This window comes from Fistularia commersonii, chromosome 19, assembly GCF_037954325.1.
Source record: "Fistularia commersonii isolate RoL2024-O1a breed Wild chromosome 19, RoL_Fcom_v1.0, whole genome shotgun sequence".
NCBI classification, from domain to species: Eukaryota; Metazoa; Chordata; class Actinopteri; order Syngnathiformes; family Fistulariidae; genus Fistularia; species Fistularia commersonii.
In genome coordinates, this window is record NC_141302.1 from 14667881 (window position 1) to 14692084 (window position 24204).

The following is a 24204-nucleotide window of genomic DNA, read 5'->3' on the forward strand; positions in this document are numbered from 1 at the left end:
TTTTTTTGGCCATTATTTTTAAATTATTACTTGATATGTTTATTTGTTATTTATCTACTCATCTTATTATTCAGCACTTTTAATAATCTATTTCTTCATCTTTTGTTGAAATTTTGTAATTAATTCATTAATATATATTGATCCATTTATTCATTATTCATTGCTTTTTTCATTCGTTTTTCTGTCTTTCTCTTTCTTTCAGTATTTATGAATATATTTTTAATTTAATTTATTGATTATTGATCATCATTCCATTTTTATTTATTCATTCTTTGTTAAAGTGGAGGGATTTTTAGTGATTTCGACATGCGGATGGAACGAGCCGGGAATGGAACTGCTAACCATCCGAGCTCTGCCGGCAGAGTGGCAGTGGCCCTGATCAATAGAAATATTGATCCGGGATCGATGACAATAGACCCTCGACACCCCACCGGTCACGTGGCATCTTTGCAAGATGGCGGTTGCATTCACCGTCCATTTCTCCCCTCCATCTTCCGTCTTCGTGTAATGGAGCCCGTCTGCCCACCGTGCTGCGGCGGTGATGCTACAGCTGAGGCTTCCATTTTGCTGGCCGTTGTAAATACATCCGTCCCAGCCTTCACACACTTGTACGCGCTGGCGGGGTGTGCTGTTGTCGGTCGCGCGGGTGAACTTTGCCCCTTGCCTCCACTAACCAAAAAACACCCAGTGTTTAATATTTGATCTAGAATATTCCAGCAAGCACGCCTTCTATTGATCCCGCAGATCTATTATTAGAACCTTCCTGGGCTGCTGTGAGCTCTCCAGGAAAGAGTGTGTCCGCGCACACTGGAATTAGAGGGGTGTGTGTGTAAACTGGACATTATACACTAGTTGCCATGGTTACCTGCTGCAAGGACTAACTCGATCATTCATTCATTCATTCATTCATTCATTCATTCATTCATTCATTCATTCATTATCTACACTCAGTGTCACTAGTATCTATCTATCTATCTATCTATCTATCTATCTATCTATCTATCTATCTATCTATCTATCTATCTATCTATCTATCTATCTATCTATCTATCTATCTATCTATCTATCATCTCCAGCAGCCTAAAAGTGCATTCAAATGGTTTCACTATGTAAATGCGGAGGCTCTCTCTTGTGTGTGTGGTTGTGTGTGTGTGTGTCTTGCGGTGGCCAAAGATGAGCCTTTGCAGCTCCGGGGAGTAGACGAGAGGTTGCAGAGGTTACAGATCTGAGAAACGGCTCCCGAGAGCAAAATGAACAATTCAAGAAAAAGATTATAAATCATTTAAAATTCCTTTTTGCGTCCTCTTTATTATTGTGAGATTATCTGTTTCCTGTTTGAAACTAAAAATGCATTTCCACTGAATTTGAACAAAGGGTGGCTGCAGGTTCCTTAAAGGCTGGCATTAAACTTAAGGTCACATGTTCTGTTTCATAATTCATCGTTTAAACCTCTATTAGCTGGACAAACAACCATTCACTCATTCACATGTCATATAGAGACAAATAATTCACATGTGAGGACAATCTAGGGTCAACTTTCAACCTCCTCAATGTTGGACTGCAGGAGGAAACTGGAGGAACCCCTTGCAGATACGAGGAGAACATGCAAAATCCACGCAGAATCAAACTGTGGAGCTTCGTCTCTGCACACACAGAGCCGCGCCGCCCTTGTCGATTCCGGTGCCTCGACTAATTGTTTGCACTGTCCTGTGCCGCCAGAGCCGCTGGTATAAAAGACGTGACCGGAGATCGGGAACGGAAGCAGAAAAGAAAGATGGAGCCCGCGGGGTCGGAGCAGTCGGCCACGGTGGATGAGCTGGTGGAATCCTGCGTTCAAGCATTCGGTCAGTAATTTTTTTTTCCTATTTAAATCGGTTTAAAATGGAAACATTAGGTGGATTTTAGAAGATTCAACTCAGGCATCTGTGTCTGCTTCAGACGAGAAGGGCACTTTGAAGGATGCGGCTTTGGTCCGGATGTTCCTCATGATGCATCCTTGGTACATCCCTTCCACCGACATGGCCAAGAAGCTTGTGCTCAAGTATCCTTTGATACTTTTGTTGTTTGTTTATCCTCAGAGTTGAGCTATATAAATGATCTTTTTTTTTTAAATGTGAAAGAAACAACTTGAGGAACTGCTGTACCTTGACGTTTGTCCCAGATCTCAAGAGGAGAGCTGCACAGCTGAGTACCGCACAAGAATATGCCACTTAGTCAAGTATTCCCCTGCCGTTTCTATTTTATGTTTTATACAAAAACTTTCAAAAAACTCAAACGTGAGCAGTGATTATCTCTGAGTTCCTCAAAGCCGTTGACTCTGCCTCCCAGGTACTGGATCTCAGAGTTTCCCGCTGAGTTCAACCTGAGCCCGGAGCTGGCGGAGCAGATCAAGGGCTTCAAAGACCTTCTGACCACCGAGGGCGACGAGAGCCAGAGTCGGCTAATCGACATTGACAGCCTGTAAGCCGCCGAAGGCCGCCGCAAAAAGGTCTTCCGTCCTCAGCTCGGTTTGTCAGTGTGCCCTTTTTCATCGCTTGCTCTCAGACGTGGCCTAGCCTAGCCTAGCCTAACCTAGCCGGGGGTCACCGACTTGTCCGTTTCTGCTCTGACTTCGGCTGTAGGAGAAGCCTTTGCTTTCCTTGCTGTAGTACAGTGCCGGTACTCATTTAGAAGTCAACTTCCTGCTCCCGCAAGGGATTTGCTCTCCCTTGTGAGCATTCCCTTTGCTTTCAATTTCCAGATTCATCGCCATTTGTCATCAGCAGGGGGTATTAGTTGTGCTGTCCATGACGTTTTGTCCCCTCTGTGTGATCTGACTGACTCCTGCTTGTGTCTATTCTGTCTCCTAACAAGTTAGAGACTCTCTGACAAGATCTAGTATGAGGGGTTAAATCCAAAGTATTGTCTCCTCCCAGTACACTTAAGAGAAGGTTTTAAAATCCTTCTCCTCACCCATAAAAAGTTCAATGGCTTGTCACCATCATATCCCAAAGAACTCTGAGAACCCTACCACCCAGTCAGAGCTCCACGCTCCCAGGACGCAGGGCCTCTTAAAGCAGAGCAGGGGCCAGAGCGCTCAGTCACAGAGCTTCTCTTCTGCGGAACCATCTTCAGATCTCCTTCAGATCTGTCTGTTTAAGAACAGGTTTAAAACCTTTTTGAGAAAGTTTTTATCTAGCGCTAGCCCCTTGTTGTACTACACATACTCACATCGCTGTATCACTACATGATATTAATCTTATCCCCAGCAACAACGACCAAAATACAGGAGGCAGAGCTAGAGGTCCCAGAGATGAAGATGTTGAGGTTCTCTTTGGGAGTTACCAGGATGGATAGGAACAGGAATGAGTCTATCAGAGGAATAGCACATGTTAGACGTTTTGGAGAGAAGGTCAGAGAAGCCAGACTGAGATGGTTGTGTCATGTACAGAGGAGGGATAGTGAATATGTTGGTAGACGGATGCTGGAATTGGAGCTGCCACATAGGATGTCTAGAGGAAGAACAAAGAGAAGGTTGAAGGTAGTTGGTGTGAGAGAGGAGGATACAGAGAATGGGGTTAGATGGAGAAAGTCGATTTTAGCTGTGGCGACCCCTAAAGGGAAAAGCCAAAAGGTGGAGAAGAAAAAAGTGATCTTGTCCCAGGTCCCTAGGCTCTCTCATTTTGCAGGTTCCCAGGGAGCGTGGCCTAATCCACTGCCCCAGGCATCCACCATTGTTACTCCTTTGAATGTAAAAGCTAATACGGCATCATTTACAGGAAGGCGTTACAGGAAGCAGTCGTAGCTCATTTGTGCCCGTCCCCCACTCTCTTTTCAGCTTTTTATCCCAACCGGTTGAGGCAGAAGGCCACCGGCAGTGGGCTTGGATCTGTCCAAGATTTCTGCACTGGCTTCCTTGCCGACTTGGTCCTAGGGGGGGATGTTGGGTTTCTGTATATTGTCCTAAAGAGTGCCGGTCTGATCTGCCCGAGACAGAACGAGTCTTCAAACGGGTTGTGAACACCGTAGAAAAGCCTCCATCCCTCATCCCTCGTAGGCCCTCATACAAATGGAAGCGTCAGGTGACCCAGCGTGTCCCATCGGTGACCAAGAAGAGGAAGATGTCCCTGCTGTTTGATCACCTCGACTCCTGCGAACTGGCCGAACACCTGACCTACCTGGAGTACAAGTCCTTCTGCAAGATTCTAGTGAGTCTTTTTGGGCCTTTCGTCTGGTTAGTATGAGGATCAGAGTAGCTTTTCAAAAGACTTTAAATGACTGCACGTCATAGGATATCCAAATAACTCATTTATTTCACGAAGTGTGTTATTGATCGGGACGTAATGATACGTGTGTTGATCGGTGACTCTATTTTATTCCCACAAAACATCACAGGCACATAACTGACATTCCCCTGGAAGCTCTCCTCACTGTTTTTTTAGTGTATTGTTATGGGATTTATAGTCTATTTTTATTAGAACTACAAAGCTCTCGACCTCAGCTCTCCTCCATTAGGATTGTGGTTCTTGAGAAAAAAAAAAAAAACACAAAAAAATGTAAAAACTGACCCTGGAAACACAAACGTTCCAAAAAAAGCCATGTATAGAAATAAAGAAAACTCCCACATAGCAACAACGACGACAACTCCCACATTGAGTTCCTCCAGCTTTCCTCTCATTCACACATCATCTGGACAATGCAGGGTCTCCAAAGAACCTCCTACATGTTTTTGGACTGTGGGAGGAACCCAGAGAACCCGGGGGAACTCCTCGCAGACATGGGGAGAATATAGAGACTTGACGCAGAAATGTTCTCAAAGGTCTAACTGCTGTGCCACCGTGCCACCATAGTTGAAGATAAATGCCTAAATCCTGGATTAATCTACACCGGGGTAGAAGTGCTTCTAATCTGAATCCAAACTCATTCCCCTTCAGTTCCAGGACTACCACAGCTTCGTGATGCACGGCTGCACAGTGGACAATCCCATCCTGGAGCGCTTCATCACACTCTTCAACAGCGTCTCCCAGTGGATCCAACTCATGGTGCTCAGCAAGCCCACGGCTCAGCAGAGGGCCGTCGTCATCTCCCACTTCATCAGGGTGGCGCAGGTGTGTTTGTACCGCGAGTTGTATTTGGGGGGTTTCGTCAAAGATCCAGGGTGAGAAGAATTCATTCATTCATTATCCAGACCACCTGGGGTCCCGAACCCCTGGTCCCCAGACTGGTACCGGTCTGAGGATCATTTGGTTCCGGTCTGCAAAGAAAATCCTTCTTGTTACAAATGATAGTTTTTTCATTCGACCCTCTGGATCTTATTTTGAAAAACAACTGTTTCTGCCCTCACCTTATTGCTGCACTTAACTTTGTTTCACACATAAATTACCATAAGCTAGCCCTTGAAAAAACATGTGCCAGAAACAAAAGTCATTGGAGAGCTTTTTTGGGAGGAAACGAGCAAATGATGAGACCACAGAAGCATTGCAGATTGCCAGCAAAAAGAACGCTGCATTTAAAAGAAAATATCAAGATTCCTACCTAAGTTACGGGTTCATCTCAATAAGTGATACAAAAGCTCTGCGCCCGCTATCCATTATTTGTGGTGAATGGATGGAATTAAAATGAAATGAGATTATTGAAATTGCCTACTATAAAGTGTTTTCAGATTAAATACAAAAGTTTTTATTATTTGAAACCCCGCGCCTGCAATCAGTCCATGGAAACATTTTGATGCATAAAACTAGTCCCTGCTACAAAAAAGGTTAGGGGCTGCTAATGTAGCCTATCACTGCCATCATTGGGTGAAAGGACCAGACATTTGTCGATTGCAGGGCCACATATACAGATATACAACCATTCACACACTCGTTCTTACATCTGGACAATCTAGTGTCTCCAATAATCTCCTGCATATTTTTGGACTGTGGGAGGAACCTGGAGGAACCCCGCAGAGAATATGCAAACTCCACACAGAATCGAACCAGGGACCTTCTTGCCATCGCCCTCGGAATGTCATAAACTCTAATCCTACATTGAATGAGGATTGATTAATGATGCACTCATCTATGTCCAATTTGGTTGTTTAAATTTAAAAGATGAATCCAGTCTTCTTCAATCTGGGTGCTTATTTAAGTTAATGATATGTCGGAGGACCCCTGAAGATGAACCAAAACACAGTAAGTTGTTTCTGCTATAAAAAAAGGGTTTCTTTTTGCTGGTGACTGGCAGGGAATATTGTTTTTATAGTTTTTTTTTCTGGAAAGAAATTAAATATGAATGTTGCAAACGTTGTGAATAATCTCTGGTTGAAGCTGTTATTGGCAGGGAAGCTTTGGCTTGGCACAATGCTCATTAATTATAATTCAAAATCTCATTTTAAACCGGTTTTCTGCATTAAAGCTCCTTTCTCATGAGCAAGTTTTTGACAAAAAAGTTCCAAGAACCCTCCAGCCCAAATATCGTTTTTGGAAGAGGCCTCCTCCTCGGGAACCTTTGAGTTTTGCATACCCACACGCAGTATAGGGCGCGGTAGGGACCATTGTGCCGTGCACCTTAAGCACTCCACCAAAGCAAACCACTGAAGAAGAAGAAGAGGACAACATGGCCAACATTGAGGTGGAAGCTGCCACAGCGTTCATGGAATAATAGTCATGGACTATTAGATCGCTGTTTTTATCTTCTGCGCTGCTTCACTGTGTGACTTATTCGAACCCTGGAAACCCCTCTGAGGCTTTGCAGGCCAGAAGAACTTGGACCGCTCCATTTTTCCCTGCCTCTGTCCATTGTGCTGCCAGACAGACAGCTGTCCAGTGACAAAACTAGCTGAAAAAAATGGTGTTCACAAGATCATAAGAAGTAACTGCCAATGGGCATGGCTTATGAGTTCCACCATTCACCATCACCTATGAGTTCCTATGGAACTGGAAAAAGACCATGCCTTGTCATAGGAGCTTAGATGGCTCTAGACACTGAAGGTCCATGGTTCCTGGTTCCTCTGCTGCCTGAATGTACCAGGAAGTGGCCCAATTTCTTGGAACAGAGAAAGTTCCTGCAGTATAAAAGCGGCCTAAGTAAGAAGGTAGACCCTTTTCAAGTGGAGTCTCCATGCTCTCCCAGTGCCTGCATGGCTTCTCTTCAGGTCTCCTGGATTCCTTCCATCATCCAAAACCAGACAAAACGCCAACTGATGGGAGGACCAAAAGTTGTATGTTTTTATATGGAGCCTTGTGATTGATGGTTGAGCAGGCCAGAATGTGCTCTGGCTCTGCCAGCGCCAGCCAGAATCAACTCACTGCTGTGACCCTGAATGAAAGATAAGTGGTACAAACGACCAATGTTTAGTGCTTTGGATGAACAAAGGCACCGGAGCCAGAAAACCATAATAAAACTCGCCCGCGGAACCCTCTGTGTTATTTGTGCTCGGTTAGAAAATGCCCTCTGTGATACCAACATCGATTTGGGAAAAACACGGCTCACTTGACCGTGTCACAAGAAGTACCCGCAACGCTGAGCTCCATCTTTTTGGAGCCTGCTGCTACTCCGCTCACACTGCTCTATTTTCACTCTGTCATAAAGAAACGGAATGTGCAATGGTCTGAGATACGTCTACCTGCATGAGCAGAATATCTATCTTACATGCTGGGGCTGTTTTGGTAATCATTTCATGATTTGCAGTAGTTTTGAGATAATAATGAACACAGTCTCTTACCTTTGTCCTTTTTCATTTATTTGTTTTTCATTTAATGTTTTGCTCTCCAATCATCTTGGTTCCGGAGATAACTGTTCCTGATTTGTCCAACTGAAATGTGAATAACAAATTCCCTTTGGAACCCTATGGCTGGTAAAGTCGTCTTCCCTCTGTGCATTTTCGGCTTTTCAATGGCTGCTTGTTTTCAACGTGTCCCGCAATCAAGGTCTTGGTTTCAGTTTTTAAATCAAAGCTGAGATATTGGCCTGACATCAATGATCTTTTGTCCAGATCCTTGTTAGCTTCTGGTTTCCCAATGTTTCTAAGTGTAGAGAAAGCCATATTGGACAACTGTGGCCAGTTGTTTGCTCAGGCCTCCCTCCTATTGGAACGTTGGTGGTTAAATTCCCAGCTCCTTCTACCGGCAAGTTCAGACCATTCAGCATTAAAATCAGCATTGGAATTTCCCATTTTGTGGAAATTAAATGAAAAAATGAATCACCAGACTATATTTTTGTCCACAAGTGTTTTTGGTGGATATTTTGCACTTGCTAAATGTTCTCCTCCTATACAGCAATTCATTACACATTGATGGTGGCGGAGCTGCAACTGGCGGTTCAACGTCTTGCCCAAGGGCACTTAGGCATGGAGCAGGGGATCAAAACACCAAACTTCTGATTAAACTGCGCCACAACAGCCTCTTAAAATGCTTTGTGAAAACCATTAGGTCACAAGAGTCATCACTGAGCTAAATCTTTTTAAGTACGTCCCCTCAGTCTGTTGAAAGTAAATCACAAATGATATAAAAAGGTTTATGAGATTATCTCTCTGATGTATTTTATTTGGACATGAAACATAATCATTTCCACCGGTCAGATTGGTTTTAATCTAATTTGTGTTCTCTCTCCAGCCCTTAAATTAATTTGCCACTTTCCTGCCTTTATATGGCTCTCTGGTGATACCGCCTCAGTCTTGCCTCCCCTTCCTGCAGGAGCCCCTAGGAACGGTGTCCCCAGCTGCACTGTCGCTTATTCGATTCCAGGTGATTCTGTTGTTTTTGTTTGGTCTGCCAGATGGCCCAGGTTTGCCCTGTATGGGAGCATCATGGAACACCGCCTCTGTCGTCACTGCGCCACAGTCCCAAAACTATTCATGTCGCGTTGCGTATTGATCTTTAGATGCTCACAAGTGTTCGGCACTGAAAAGGGGAACGTCTCCCTGCTCACTCTCCGACAAGATCTAGTGCAAGGGGTTGTATAGGCAGGATTTTCTATTCCCAGTACACTTTAGAGTACATTTTAAAATCCTTCTCGCCCATAGAGCGCTCAATGGCTCCATCATATCTCAAAGATCTCCATGCTCCAAGGATGCAGGGCTGTTTGTGGTCCCGAGGGTCTCAAAAAGCAGAGGTTGGGCCGGAGCATACAGTTCCTGAGCTCCTCTTCCATCAACCCATCTTCTGATCTCCATTTGTGGGACTGACGCCCTAAGAAAGTTTATATTTAGCGCATTTGGCTAATGTACTGTCGTAGGCTTACTCTGCCGATGGATATCCCATGACGCACCTCTCTGTCCTCCTGCCTGCACTCACATTCTTTAATGAATGTTAAAGCTTATTCTGCATCATTTCAGCTGTCAGCATGAAGCTGTCAGCGCTACCGGAAGCAGTAATCGGTCATTTATGCCCATCCCTCCCAACCCTCTATCACACTCTTTTATCCCAACTGGTCGAGGCAGAAGTTTTTAAAATCCTCCTTGTCCATAAAGCGCTCAAGGGCTCGTCGCCATCGTATCTCAAAGAACTCTGGGAACCCTACCACGTGGTCAGATCTCCATGCGTCCCAGGACACGGGGCTACATGTTTTCCCAAGGGTCTCTACAAGCACAACGGGGGCAAGAGCGCTTACCTCCCCTGGCCGGTTGAGGCAGAAGGCCGCTAGCATTAAGCTTGGATCTGTCCAAAGTTTCTGCCCGGTAAAAGGCAGCGTTTCCTCACCATCCCTGGGGTGCAGGTTGGGTTTCCGTAGCTTGGTACCAACCTGCTCTGTATGGAAAGCGGCAGGGGGCAACTCTGTTGTGATTTAAACCATGACTTGGCTTGAGTTGTCGCTTCCAGGAGGTTTGAGAAAGAGAAACTCGGGAATTAGAAAGGCAGATATGTAGTTCCACTCGCCGAGATCCCATCCCTTCCGTGGTTTTTGATGCTCTGCAAGCTATTATGGCACAAATATTGAAGTATGTTTTTTATATGACGGCTCCATTTCCATTAGGCGAAAGGTTTTATTTTCTCAATGCCGGGATGAATGAATTAAGATTTGTACCGTCTGAAAGATAACCCTACTGCTCTGGTTCCCCATCACTGGCGGTTGGAATGGTTGTCTGCTAGATAAAAAGATGTCCTTGAAAGTCCTCCTTTATAGGTAATTCCTCTACATGCCGAAAGGCTTCGTACGTTTGTATTGAACAATCGCGGCTCGGTGTGAGAGTCTGCACAGAAGGCAGCCTTGACAGACCCAACAATTCACAGAGCTTCCCTCAGGGGTTCACGGCATGGGCCCCATTCCAGCTGTCCATTTTGAGTGCACGGCATCAGCCCCGCGCCATTTGTTTTTCTCTCGCCCGCGAGGAGTTGCGGTGTGAATCGAAACGCAAACCCCTGGTTCCGATTAATTTCTCGGTGCGTGCTCGCGCCCGTCAACCAGCCGGTTGATCAGTGGAACTGGAGCTCACCTCGCTATTGTACATTCATCCCGCCCGCGGTGCAAAAAATATGCAACAATGCCCGGCGACTCGCTCCCGCCGGCACGTGCACGAGCACGCAAATGCCGCTCCCTCTCTCAGTTGGCAATTGATTCTAAAGGTTGTTTGAGCCGAATCAAATGATCCCCCCGGCGGCCCTCCCACACAACTGTGACCAGCATTGATTCAGAGTGAGGTGCCACAGGAGCTGAAGGGCAGTGTGGAGCCCCGCGGAGCGCCATTCACAAAGTGTTAGCTTAGCTTTGACTCAGGTGGGTCTGAACATTCTCTATATACCCTGGTGCCTCAAAATGAAATGGTCAAGCTGTGAAAATATTATGATATTGCAAAGTTCTCCCGCTCTGAAAGTCCTTTCTAAGCTTCTGTTTATCTTCTAGAGCCCAACTGGTGCTACGTTTTTGGGGCTGATCATCTAAAGAGGGAAGTCACTGGCTGCCTTCCATGTGCTCAATGATCTCAGTCGATCAATACTTTTAAGCTGCATTGCTTTGCCTTCAACAACAAATCAGAACCCTGGGGTTCACCGTGTGATGAGTTCACACAGTGAACAATTCAAGTTTACTTTGTTCCTGAAGGAACTTCAATTGTTATTCACATGCAGGTGCAGCGGTTAGTCCAGAAGTGGGCAAACTTTTTAGCTCAGGGGCTGCACTGACTCTTAAAATTTGCTAGAAGGACCAGTTCTGCACAAGATATGATACATATAAAAAAAAAAAAAAACGCATTGTTTACTGTTTATATCAGACTCGTCTGACATTTATCTGAACATTGTCTGACATTTGCTTTGAAAATAAAACCAGCTTGGTTTCGAAGGCTCTGACGTTTGCTTGCATTTCATGCACGAACCGGTTTTTCCCTTGTAGCTTCACGTTCAGCTCATTCTTGTGTGTCAGTACGTCCACAGTAAAGGCTAAATCACAAAGCCAATCTGTGTCAATCAGCTCAGGAAAATTCTCAAGTGTTCTCAAGTTGCTCCAAAAATGAAGTAATCTCCTGTTTGAGCTCCTACATTTATTGATCCAATCATTGAATCATTCACATCAAATATGAATTCTGTACCGATCTTTGGCGGGCTGGATTAAAAAAAAAGACAACGGGCCGGATGTGGCCCGCGGGCCGTTGTTTGCCCACCCCTGGGTTAGCCCTTCAGCCTCGCAGCAAGAAGGTCCCTGGATTCCCACAGATGGCCTTTCTTTGTGGAGTATCCATGTTCTCCCTGTCTGAGTGCACTTCCTCCAGGTTCTCTATGTTCCTCCAAACACATGCAGGAGGTTCATTGGAGACTCTAAACCAGGGGTGCCCACACTTTTTTGCCTTGTGAGCTACTTTTAAAATGACCATGTGAAAAGATCTACCTCCACTAAAAATGCTGAATATATATTTATTAATACATCTACTGAGTATACTTAACACAATGAATGTTCTTGCACAACTGCATGAACCCTTAAAGCACACGACAGGGTGCTTTTTTGGTAAATACCTAATTCTGATGACTTGAATAGAGTCAGCAGCATAGCTGAAGTTAGCTGTCAGAAAAATGACTGCTGTTCTGACAGCTGGGATTTTAGTTCCTTCACCTTTCTTCTTTTCAAGGGAAGTCAGTGCTGTAGTTTTTATGAACAGTCTGAAATGCCGCTCCACATTTCCCTTTTTCGATATAGCAATGACAGACCAGTGGATGAGGCAAACGCACTTTGAAAATGAAACAGTAAAAAAAAGTCCACCTCCTATTCAGTATGGAAGTGATACGTTTTAGTCTTTTTACTTGGTCCAGCTCCCTCATTCATTTTTATAACCCATAAGTTTAGAAGACGTAAATCGGAGGCTAACTTGCTAGCTTGCTAGAATGCGCCGTTATGTGCACATGCGCAGTGACGCCTGTGTCAGCAAAGGTCAGATTGGACAGACCGACTGTCAATCAAGTGAAAATGTCATAGTGAGGAGGATCGGCTGATGTCTACGTTTTAATGCCATGCGATCTACACACACTACCTTTGCGATCGACCGGTAGATCGCGATCGACCTATTGGGCTCACCTGCCCTGAACCGTCCAGATGTTTGAGAGGGTGATTGGTTTTATGTTCCAATGACTTGTGAATGAAAGAGTGTGGCCATGTAATAGGCCAGTCCAGGGTGAACCCTGCAGGGATAGGTTCGCAACCCTGACCCTTGAATGGCATTCAATTATAAAACAAGTTCATGATATCCACATCTGATTTGTGAAGTGTGTATAATCTCAAAAGAATTGAGTCAGCACACATTGGCCAATGGGTTCAGATGTTCATCTGTGGAAGGCCGACACCGGGGGAGGAAACCATATCCCCTGTGGTGGTTATACAGTTGTCCCTTAAGATACGGATTTAGTTTGTTCCGGAAATGGGTTCATATGTTGATTTTTTCGTATCTTGAATTAATTTTCCCCATCTTTGCTTTAGGATGGTACATATCATGGGTGCATTGCGATTGCATTCACATGCAATATCGATCACACGTACACCATGTTCGTGCTTTGCTATTATTTCGTACTTAATTTTCCATAGAGAGCATCTTTCTGGGTTCACCGCTTGCCTTACAACTCTCTTCTTAGGGCCCATGATGATTATTAAAAAATTCACAAAATAAGCACAATGATTTAAGATTATGCAACACAAGAGATCGTAAAACAACATGAGACGTGTGCTGTGTCAACCATCCGGACATAATGGGCGAAGGATGTTGGAAGCTGTCGGTCTTCAAGGTGAGAGCAGAGAGCAGTGAGCAGTGCCAATTTAGACGGTGCATTGACATCATGAAGTGTATTCCAGTTGTGGAAGCTCGATTGGCGTGCACCATGCGAATTGTAAATGTAGCTTTTCTCGCTCTTATATTTGTATCATATTTTTTTTTTCATACTTCGAGGATAAAATTTGCTCAAATTGCGCTTTGTATCTTAAAAAAAAAATCATATATAAAGCAATTCATATCTTAAGCGGCCATAGAAGTTGTTTTGTGTGTTTTTGGAAATTGTACGGTTATTTCAGATGGCTTTGTCTGCTTCCTACACTTTCCCTGTGCTGCATTTTTTGAAAGTCAGAAATACAACTACAACCTCAAACCTGCACTCTGGGTGTGACAAGTCTTAAAAATGGACTTGTACTGGGCGGCCAAGCGGGCCCACCATGTACCTTCAGTGGATAATAGTGAATATGTGCAAAGGGTTGACTCAGATGTTGCCCCTTGTGGTGAAGCAGAAGAGACATCTGGTCTTCTTTGTCTTTGGGCTTCTCCCTTCAGGGGTCGCCACAGTGAATCACTTCCGTAGTCTAACCCTATTCTTTGTACACCGACTACATTTATATCCTCTTTGGAAACGTCCATGAATCTTCTCTTTGGTCTTCCCCTCGACCTCCTGCCTGACAGTTCCTTCTACCAATATACTCGCTATCCATCTTCTCTGCATGTCCAAACCATCTGAGTCTGACCTTATCTCCAGAGTATCTAGCTAGTGCTTTCCCAAAGAGAACCTCAACAATGAAACCATTGTAAACAAAGTGCTTCGATCATGTCATCTGCCTCTATCTAACTTTCTCGTCTCACACCAACTAACTCCATGTCTTCTCTCCCTACATCCATAAACCTCCTCTCTGGTCTTCTTCTAGACCTCCTCCAATCTTAGCATCCTTCTTCCCAGATCTTCCTTATTCTTCCTCTGTCTGTGTCCAAACCATCTCAGTCTGACTTGTACCTCCAGAACATCTAACATGTGCTGTTATTCCTGACCCTCTCCATCTTCCTCGCTACCAATGAGGAACCTCCACATCTTCATTTCTGCTACTTCCAGCCCTGCTTCCTGTCTTCTCCTCAGCGCCACTGTCTCTAAAGCATTTAGTATCGCTGGCCTCGCAACTGTCCAGTACACCTTTTGACATCTGGTGAATCTGATGAATTAGACCGATTCCATCTATCCATGTGTCTTACCATCACTCACAGCCCTCCCTGATACATTCTCCCACTCTGTTGACAGAAGCTGCTCCAGTTGCAGAACTTTAATACCCTGATGGCGGTGGTGGGCGGCCTCAGCAACAGCTCCATCTCTCGTCTCAAAGACACGCAGAGCCACATCAGTGCAGAGACCAACAAGGTACGCCCAGCCCCTGGAGAGACAGCCATTCCCGCATCTGCCGTCAAACAAGCATGTCAGTGTGTTCAGCTAATGAGCGGTATTGATTTAGTCACCCACGTATCTGTGCGAGCTGCATACGTGTGCGCGGTACTCCCACGCAGTGTCTCCTAAAAGCCGTGAATCTGTGCCATATGACTGGGAAGTCGAATGCAACAGTCGGCGAAGTTACAGTCAGACGGTCTTATGTAACTCCATCTGGAGCAAAGCTTTTCTACACAAATCTCTCTTGAGACAGACTTTGTTTCCTGCCAACTCCCATCCAACCCCCCCCTTTTGTTCATTTCATCTCCCCGCATCCCACAGCTTTTCAACAGGCTCATTGAACTGGTGACATCGTGTGGCAATTACAGCCAGTATCGCAAGCGCTTCTCCGAGTGCTCGGGGTTTCGTTTCCCCATCCTGGGAGTGCACCTGAAGGACCTGATAGCCGTGCACGTGGCGCTGCCGGACTGGGCCGACAAAGAGAAAACACGGGTCAACCTGGCAAAGACCCAGCAGCTGTACACCATCCTCCAAGAGCTGGCGCTGATCCAGAACACGCCACCCAACATCGATGCCAACACAGACTTGCTCAACCTGCTGACAGTGAGTGCAATGGCGGTTTGTTTGCGGCGTCAGACCGCAATGGGTTCAACTTCCCTTTCAGTTCAGCAGGAACGAGTTAGGCTAACGAGTAGTTTAATGGTGACACCGGAAGGGGCCTTCCTGGGGCGTCCGAATAGGACATGATAGTGCCCTTCCATTGGTCCCCACCCTCTATCTCAATATTGTCAGACCTGGCAGGTGTGCTGATTTTGGTATGTTACAAAAAATTGAATGTCTTTGGGATATTATTGCAAAGAGGCTGCTGTGTCCTGATTTTTCTTCTGTTTTTTTTTTTCATTTTGAATATATCGTCACATGTCAGTGTGGCTGACAGAGGCTAAAGGTGCCGAGATTATGAATCGTACGATTCACGCGAATATATATATATATATATATATATATCTTATCTTTTGATTCCAATTCGTTGAACGTAGTCACGTTGACCTTCATGTATCTCCCTGTCAGACCTGATGTCCTTATTAAAGAAAAAATGGCTTCTCTGGCTGACCCAAGGCTCTCTCTCTGGCAGAATGTAAAATCTGTGTTTTTTTTAAGAGTGAGTGTATTTTAAATTATATGGATTAGTTTACTACCATTGATCTCTGTCTTTCTTGGGTACCAGCCAGTACTTACTGCAAAGTTGGATATGGAAACATTAAGCTAATGGATGCAGTCCATCCTTAAGTGTATGGACACTTCAGTCTAAAATACTTAATCAAAATCTTAAGTCCTGAGAATAAACTGTTACTTAAACAAAACTATCAGTATTACTCAACTGTACTTGAAATATCAAAATATGAATATCAATCTATATTTATATAAATACTTTTAGAGAATGATATATGAATGGTCTTCATGCCCTTGTGGAACACTGTATGCGGAAGTCTAGAGTGGCAGAGAGGAATGTTAGACTGGCGCAAGACATGTATGCTTGCTGGGAGACAGTGGTGAAGTATGTGTGACAGAGAAGTTCAAGATAGAGGTGGGACTACATTTTGGGTCAGCTCTGAGCTCCTACTTGTTTGCAGTGGGGATGGACAGACTGACAGATGAGATTAGACAGGAATCTCCATGAATCATGATGCTTGCAGATGACATTATGATCTATAGTGAGAGCTGGGAGCAGGTGGGGGAGAATCCAGAGAGGTGCAGGTATGGTCTGGATAGGAGAGGAATGAAAGTTAGCCACAATGAGACAGACTACATATTTGTGAAGTCAGAAGTGAGACCAGGTTGTGGCATTGAAGAAAAGGCAGAGGGCAGTGCTGGAGGTAGCAGAGATGAAGATGTGGAGCAAACAAAGTGGAAAGGTAAGGCCACAGGGAGATGAAGTTGGAGAATTTTAAGTACTTGGGATGAAGAGTGTGGAAAAGAGGTTAAGCAGTTTTGAACGGTGGAGAAAAGTGTCTGGGGAACTAAACAATAGAATGACATCAGCCTGAATGAAGGGAAAGGTGTACAAGGCAGTGGTGAGATCAGCGATGCTGTATGGTTTGGAGACAGCGGCATTGAGGAAAAGACAGACATGAAGCAGAGATGAAGATGTCGAGGTTCTCTTTAGGAGTGAAGAGGTTGGATCGGATCAGAAATGAGCCCATCAGAGGGACAGCAAAGGTTTAATGTTCTGGAGATACAAGTCAGAAGAAGACCACCTTGTGGTTCTGGGGGTTTTCACTGAAGAGAGAGCGACAATTGGCATGCAGACAGGAGGAACCAAGGATAGCACGGCCAACCCTTAGACTGGAGGTTTAGTTTATCAACATGGAGCCACTTATTGTTGGATTTATGTCCAATCATAGTTTAATAGGGATAAGGCTGAATACATGTTTTGATGTACAAATACAAAACTGCTGTGAAGTGAAAGCAGGCTTTACGGAGTGGAAAGTATCTTAAAAATCTTAAAATTGCTCTAAAGTACTCTACTCCAGCACAAGCACCTAAACATTTTCCACTGTTGATCATAAGTACTAAAAATGTCAGAAACGCTTTCTCTTTCTTCACTGAGAAATCAAAATCTGAGGCGGGAATACTAATCACTCCCTCCCAAGCATGTTGCCTGGGAGAACAATTGTGCTAAAATAGATGTGGACAGATACTGGCTTCAACTTGCCAAACGCTGAAGGCATCATTTTGTCAAGCCTACCATGAGCGCTGAAGGAATTGGACTTGTTGTATTTTCAGCGAGTCCTTGTACGACAGACGGCTTTGAGGAAATGCACAACAGCCTCTGAACTACTTCCGGCTGTTGCCGCCGGGAGCTCTTCAGGACTCCACACTCTTCAGGACGTCCTTTAACTTGCGCACACATGTGTGTGTGTGTGGTTGAGCGAGTTCTGGCAAACGGCGATAAGAGTTGTATTTGTATAGGAGCACTGTCCTAGTGGAAGTAAATCCAAGGAGATGAAATACACTGTCCACCTGCAGGTGCTGGTGTGAGATTGAAGTGGGCTGAAAGGAAACAGCCTGTTTTTCTTCCCCCGGCTGAAGGAAACTTGCTGGACAGAGTCGATACACGGTTATTATTTGCTTGTGTGCGCTGGAGTCGATGTAGCTGCCCGTTGCAGAGGAGACAGAAAAGGAGTCAATAAATCTTTGAAAGTAATGAATGGGCGAAGGCATGCCCACGTGCTGATTAAGTCAATCGCGTATTTTAAATAGTTCCTCTATTCACGCTATTACATCAGCCTTTCCTGGGAGGGAGATTCTGAATTGTCCTTAAAGTGTTGAGCAATTTATGACACATGGTGGACTCACACCAGAATAAACCCACGGTCAAGCTATTACCAGTTCAACTCAAAGAAAAAGAATGCTAATAGGAGCGCTTGACCCATAATGGATGGAGGGGAAGGTTGTTTAGCTGTAACACTGTGAGCACTGTGAGCCATTTTGGCTCGATGTCGTCATTGTCATAGTCAGAATATGGAACACCAACCGCCAATAGTTTCCTTCTATTCAAAATGGTGAGCGTGTCAGGTGGGTTTAGATGCTAAGCTAAATGGTCTCCATCTACTCATTTCCTTTCCTCTCTCCCTCCATCCATAATTTTCCCATTTTTGGTCTTCCTCTAGACCTCCAAATCTTCCCTAACCATCTCAGCCTGACGAGGATCTCCAGAACATCTAACATGTGTTGTCCTTCTGGACTCATTTCTGATCCTCTCCATCCTCCTGACTCCCAAAGACGAACCTCCACATCGTCATCTCTACTGCCTCCAGCTCTGCCTCCGAACTTCTCCTCAGTGTCTTTGAAACAGACACTGCTCTCACCTCCGTCTTCTCCACCTTTCCTTTCATTCTGTTTCGTACTCTTTTATCAGAACTGGCTTGCACACGTCGCTCCACCTCGTCTCCACCTGCTGGACTGTTGACCCTTCGTGCTTGAAATCCTCCACCTTCTTCAGCTTGGCATTTCAAACCAAATAGGTCAAACGTCAATATTCGCTGCAGTCTTGGTGAAGGCTAGTCAACCCCATTCAACCAACAGAGTTTATAAATCTGTTCACTATCGATGTATGTTAAAGTGGTGTCATGTTGGGGGTTCCTGGAAGATCTTGAGAACCTCCAAAACATTTTATCTCCACGCCGAAAGTGACCGGAAAACCCAAATGTCCTGGAAACGCCGGATTTGAGGTTGAGTAAGCCATACGCCGGGGCTCTACAGTGGTTCTCCTTACCCTGTGTCCTTCTCAGGTCTCTCTGGACCAGTACCACACTGAGGAGGAGATCTACCAGATGTCTTTACAGAGGGAGCCTCGCAAACCGGTGGTGAGCCTGGCTCCGTCCTTTCGATACATTTTGATTTACCGAAGTGACCTTTCTTCCTGGGCGCGCCATCAATCTCATGGCGGTCTTTTGTTCTTTAATGACCAGCAGCAGAACTCCAGCCCCACCCCTGCTCCGGAGCCCAAGTCCTCTATGATCGATGAGTGGGCCGTGTCCGTGAAGCCCAACGCCGACCCCACCGTCATCAAGAACCACATCGAGAAGATGGTGGAGGTGCGTTCAAACGTCCTCCCCCGGAGATAATTGCGGCGCATGGTGTCAGACGTAATGAGCGTGGAAAGACGGGGGTGAATTATCTGTTGTTGTCGTCTTTGCCCGGCATCTCCAAATCTACTCGAGGCTCCTCAGCAGAATTGATAAGTGTAATAATGTTACGTGCAAAATGATTACGGCTGTGAGAGCTACTCAGGAAACGCTGTCCTGATAAATACAATTAAAATATAATGGTGGATGTGAGGAGCGAGCAACATGTGGAGAACTGTGCTGAAATCCACTGCAATGTTGCTTTATGTTTTTACTAATATCAGTCATATGGGGGGGGGGGGTTATCTGCTAATGCATTTAAGTTCATGGAATATTGTACCAAAACAACAATAATTCTTGTTGAAATCTTCTTGTTGTGGCACCTGGACTTGAATTTCTTCTCTTGAAGATGTTTCAGCCCTCATTCGAGAGGCTTCTTCAGTTCATCCGCAGCATCAACTCCGTCACATACAACATCGCTAAACACGTGGCGATGTGTGGGGAGTTTCCTAATATAACCGCCAGGGTTGTGGGCGAGTCTAGGTTTCAGTGGTTTGTTATGTAAATGGTACGGTTGATCGGCAGAAACCAGTCGAAAGGGGTGATGGTAATGGGTGTGTTGTTCATTGGGGACAATGGAGCAACTTCGGGGATGACCTGGGCTGGAATGTGAAAACGTAAAGCATAGTTGGGGATTTTGCACACACTGACCAGACCATCTTCACCCTCCGATCACCCGCCCTGCAATCCAATAGACTTCAAACTTTGTTTAGCTTTAACTTTTCACATTCCAATCCAGGTAATCCAACAAACGTTGTACCTTTGTCCCCACCGAATGACACTTCCATGAGCATAACAACCCCCTTGCACCTAGTTTCTGCAGATCAACTTTTCCATTTACATACCAGGCCACCATAACCTAGGCAGCATAACCCTGGGAGTGAAATTGGGAAACTCCACACAGGTCATTGGAACTGAAGAAGCCTCTCGGATAAGGGCTGAAACGTCTGCAAGGGAAGAAATTCAACCATGACAAGATTTCAACATGAATTCACCACGACCTGGATGGCTGAGAACCTCCACAGACAACAACAACAATAATAATAATACTAATAATGATAATGATAATAATAATAATATTTCCAGGGAGCACAGTCGACTACTGCGCGACAGATAGAGATACATGAACATTAACTCTCTCTTTCACATCATATAGAGACAAACAATAATTTACTCATTCATTCATGTGTCAAATGGATGCATACAACTCTCACTCATATGTCGAATGCTCACAAAAAACATTCACCCACTCATTCACGTCTCGACAATTTAGTGTCTCCAAAGAACCTCCTGCATGTTTCTGGACTTTTGTCGGAACCCTTGGAATGGCAAGGAACCCCAAAAGGAAACGTCTTTTCTGAATCCATGAAACTCTTTCAAAATACTCCAAAATACCAACAACTAGATTATTAAAAAGAAGATATTTATTTCTTGGAGAAGTATTGAAATGAAACATCATTAAACAAAATTTATTGTTGTGTCAGTGAACATATTCAGGGATTTTAATGACGGTTTGGTTGCTAGCATAATCACGTAATTGCATGTTATCTGCTGGAATACCCGCTGACACCAATCTCTGCAACCCCCTCGCTTACAGTCGGTCTTCAAGAACTTCGACACAGATGGTGACGGCCACATCTCCAGAGACGAATTCGAAGCGATCAGGAACAACTTCCCGTACCTCAGCAAGTTTGGAGAGCTGGACAAGAACCAGTAAGCCAATCGCACGTTGGCCCTCAGATGTGAGAGACAGTCGGTAATCCCGTACGCCCACCCGCTTTGCTTCGCAGAGATGGCCAGATCAGCAGAGAGGAGATGATCGACTACTTCATGAAAGCCAGCTCTCTGCTCAACTGCAAGATGGGCTTCATCCACACTTTCACCGAGACCACCTATGTCAAGCCGACGTTCTGTGAGCACTGCGCCGGCTTTGTGAGTAAAAACTTGTTTGGTTTTTGATATCTAGCTTGATCCCTTACATGTCGGAAACTGAAAAAATGGCTTTAATTCTTCATGGAGTCAAAAATACTGTCTGAAATATTACTTTAACATCACAACAGTAATTTTGGTAGGTTGGCTGTTTCTTCTTGGTCCAAGTTGAGAGGGTTCATTGTGTTCATGCATGAGTCTGTTTGCAGCAACAAGTCTGAATGAGGTTGTCGAGTTAGTGTGTGCATTTTTACATGTCGTATTGGGAACTAGCTCACCTGAGTTGGGTAATTCAGGTTGTAAAAATGGTCTCACAGATATTTGTGAGGCCAATGTTTAAAAAAAATGAAGTCCTTAAGTTCACTTGGGAGTTGCCAGGGTTCTGGTTTTGGCTCACATCTCTGGATGAGTTGCCTGTTGGATCTGTGGGTATGCTTGTGTTGATCTGTCTTGGGATAGATCTAAGTGTTGCATGTAGGTGAAAGGTTGTGTCGGACATCACCTCCTCTGTTCAGTGAAGGTCCAATTGGACAAAAATGGCCTCATTGAATCCTCTCAAACCACTTCTTTTCTTTGGCCGGTGTGCTTGACATTGCTGACTGGCCCTTGTTCTTAAGGTATACGTGGACCATGGAGTCCTGACCTGAAGCCCTGTTAGCTCAGAGGTTGTTTATCTCTCCGAAATGGATCATTGCATTCCTCACTGGATGCGACAGCAAACACCACATTCTGGATTTTGCGCGTAAATCATGTTGGTCAAACAGCCATACCGTGAAAAAGGGCCAGCCGGCTCTAGTTTTATGCTTGACCGACATAGATTTTGCGGGGATCGTTTTAAGCACAGAATCGTTGACATGATCCATGAACATACCGTGAGCGTTCAACTACGATCGATCCCTGTTGTTTTAGCCTTTTGTGCTTTCAAATGCATCGATGTCTGCGGCGAACCAATCAACGCTATACCTCGCCATTGGTTTAAAAAGGTCAAAGGTGTTCTTACTGCCACGCCGCCATGATGTGAGCCCGCAGAGGCGACTTTCATTAGGTATTGCCTCGAGCGCTCGCTGGCCTCGTGTCTGACAGGTTCCCCCTTTCGGGTCAGGCCAACGGCAATTACTTTGAGCCAGAGCCACATGCTGCTGAAGTTGCTCCCTGGAAAAAACTGGAGGACAGTAATTGGGGGAAATGATGACCCTGCTGTGATATCTTTGCGGCTGTGCGTGTCCCCAAGGATCATCTGCTATTTAAATGCTGACAGTGAGTCAGAATTTAATGAGAATAGCAATGGGAACCCTCATATTGGATTTTTTTTCTGTATACAAGAGAAGTGGATTGTCATTCTCCAAAGTGCAGCATGAGAGACATACTCATCCTTCGGGGGCGTGTGTTTTCATATCGTCCCGGCGGGGGGAAATGTGGATTCAGGAGCGAGGCGAGATAAGCATTGCAGTGGAGTGTCTCCACCATTGAAAATGTGCAATGATGTATGACCGAGGTAGATACAGCAGCCGCTTCCTCATCTGTCTGCTCCACGCTTTCCTCTTGGCCGCCGTACAAAAACAATATTTTTCCCCCCTTTTTCAGCACTTTGCGCTAGCTGAGGCGGGCAGGGCTAACATATTTCACCTCCAGCACCCCAAATCATTGGGAACCTCCTGATCATTTTCTCTCTTGCTCGCAGCCAGCTTTTGCCCGTACAACTTAATGGCGCTCTGATGACTCCACTAAATGTGCTAAGTGGGAATACGTCCCACTGAGCGTTGTTGGATCGCAGGATGGCACAGTGAGGATTCGGCTGGAGGCTCCCGACACGTTTTAATGACAGCGAGAGGCACAAAAGCTTTTTGGTTTTTTGACGATTGAGCGAATGAAGGAAAAGGGGCTAATGGGTCAACACTGGCCTACCCCTGGTCTCGTTCTGCTCGCTGGGAAGCCACTAGGTAAACAATCTAAGGTCATTCTAGGGGCTCCAGTGAACCTTTTTCATGTTTTTGGAAGAAGTAAGAAACTGATGAACCCGGAGGAACCCCATGCAGACTGAAAAACTTTTTCTGGCAACTCTACAAAACCCTGCGAATTGGGGGAGACAAACACAGACGTTGTGAGATTTCCATAACTCGGGCACCGACAGCGACAAAGCGAACAACCAGTTTGAAGAACAGCCATTAATAATTGATAGGATGATTCGTGCGGCGGATTGAGTTCACTGGTGACATGATGGGATGTCAGAGCATTAGATTACTGAGCAGACTGACAGAGGACCCATCTGGATTTGCCCTTGTGGAAGAAAGAGACAGTTGACAGGTGTTCGCCTCTCAACGACACCTCATGATGGAGTAATAATGGGGAGCGTGAACAGATTGTCGCTGTCAGTTCGATAGATGCGGCGGCTCCGCAATGCTTGTTTGGGGCCTTCGGGGACCAGGGCGCTCCCCTGCAAGGCCTCTGCCCAGCCCTGGATCCCAGGGGATTAATTATTATTACCTTTATTACTCTCGTTTGTAGAAAAAGGTCAAGAAAAGTTGTTTTTGCGAGCGGCCATTGCAGCGGTTAGTGCTCCCGCCTCACTGCAAGAAGGCCCCTGTTGGATTCCCATAGGAGGGCTTTCTGCGTGGAGTCTCCATGTTCTCCCAGTGTGTGTGTGGGGTTTCTCTACGTTCTCTTGGCTCCTCCCACAGTCCACAAAAATTCTTGATGGGACGTGAATGAGAGGGCGATGGTTGTATGTCTTTATATGTTACCCTGTGATTGGTGGATCCAGGGTGAACCCGCCTCTCGGCCAATAACAGCTATAGCTCCAGCCTCGCCCATGGCCACATAAGCAGTGTAGTAAATGAAAGAATTAATATTTAAGTGAAACATAATTTCCCTAAACTGACATTTTCAACTCCCATTACAACCCCAGTCCTAAATGCCATCATAAGAATTTTGATAGGAAGTCATAAATGCGTCCAATAGAGGGCCACGCAGAGGTCAGATTCACTTCCTGGTTCATCCCCTGTAGCGTTGGTACGTTCTCT

General features: G+C 45.2%; 1 protein-coding gene across 2 annotated transcripts in view; it reads left to right on the top strand.

Moving 5' to 3' along the window:
- The window catches only part of LOC147223911 (RAS guanyl-releasing protein 2), a 53348-nt gene that overhangs the window by 13385 nt on the left and 15759 nt on the right, over positions 1–24204 (top strand). Inside the window, exons 2-13 of one of the 2 annotated variants that reach the window (XM_086165845.1) lie at positions 1720–1844; positions 1939–2041; positions 2162–2218; positions 2329–2460; positions 4037–4187; positions 4914–5087; positions 14427–14543; positions 14889–15170; positions 18860–18934; positions 19040–19165; positions 20853–20968; positions 21046–21187. In XM_086165845.1, the coding sequence (XP_086021971.1) occupies positions 1775–1844; positions 1939–2041; positions 2162–2218; positions 2329–2460; positions 4037–4187; positions 4914–5087; positions 14427–14543; positions 14889–15170; positions 18860–18934; positions 19040–19165; positions 20853–20968; positions 21046–21187 (1545 nt within the window). In that variant the 5' untranslated portion in view covers positions 1720–1774. The remainder of the gene's footprint in view (positions 1–1719; positions 1845–1938; positions 2042–2161; positions 2219–2328; positions 2461–4036; positions 4188–4913; positions 5088–14426; positions 14544–14888; positions 15171–18859; positions 18935–19039; positions 19166–20852; positions 20969–21045; positions 21188–24204) is intronic. The other variant, XM_086165846.1, reaches the window with a different exon arrangement.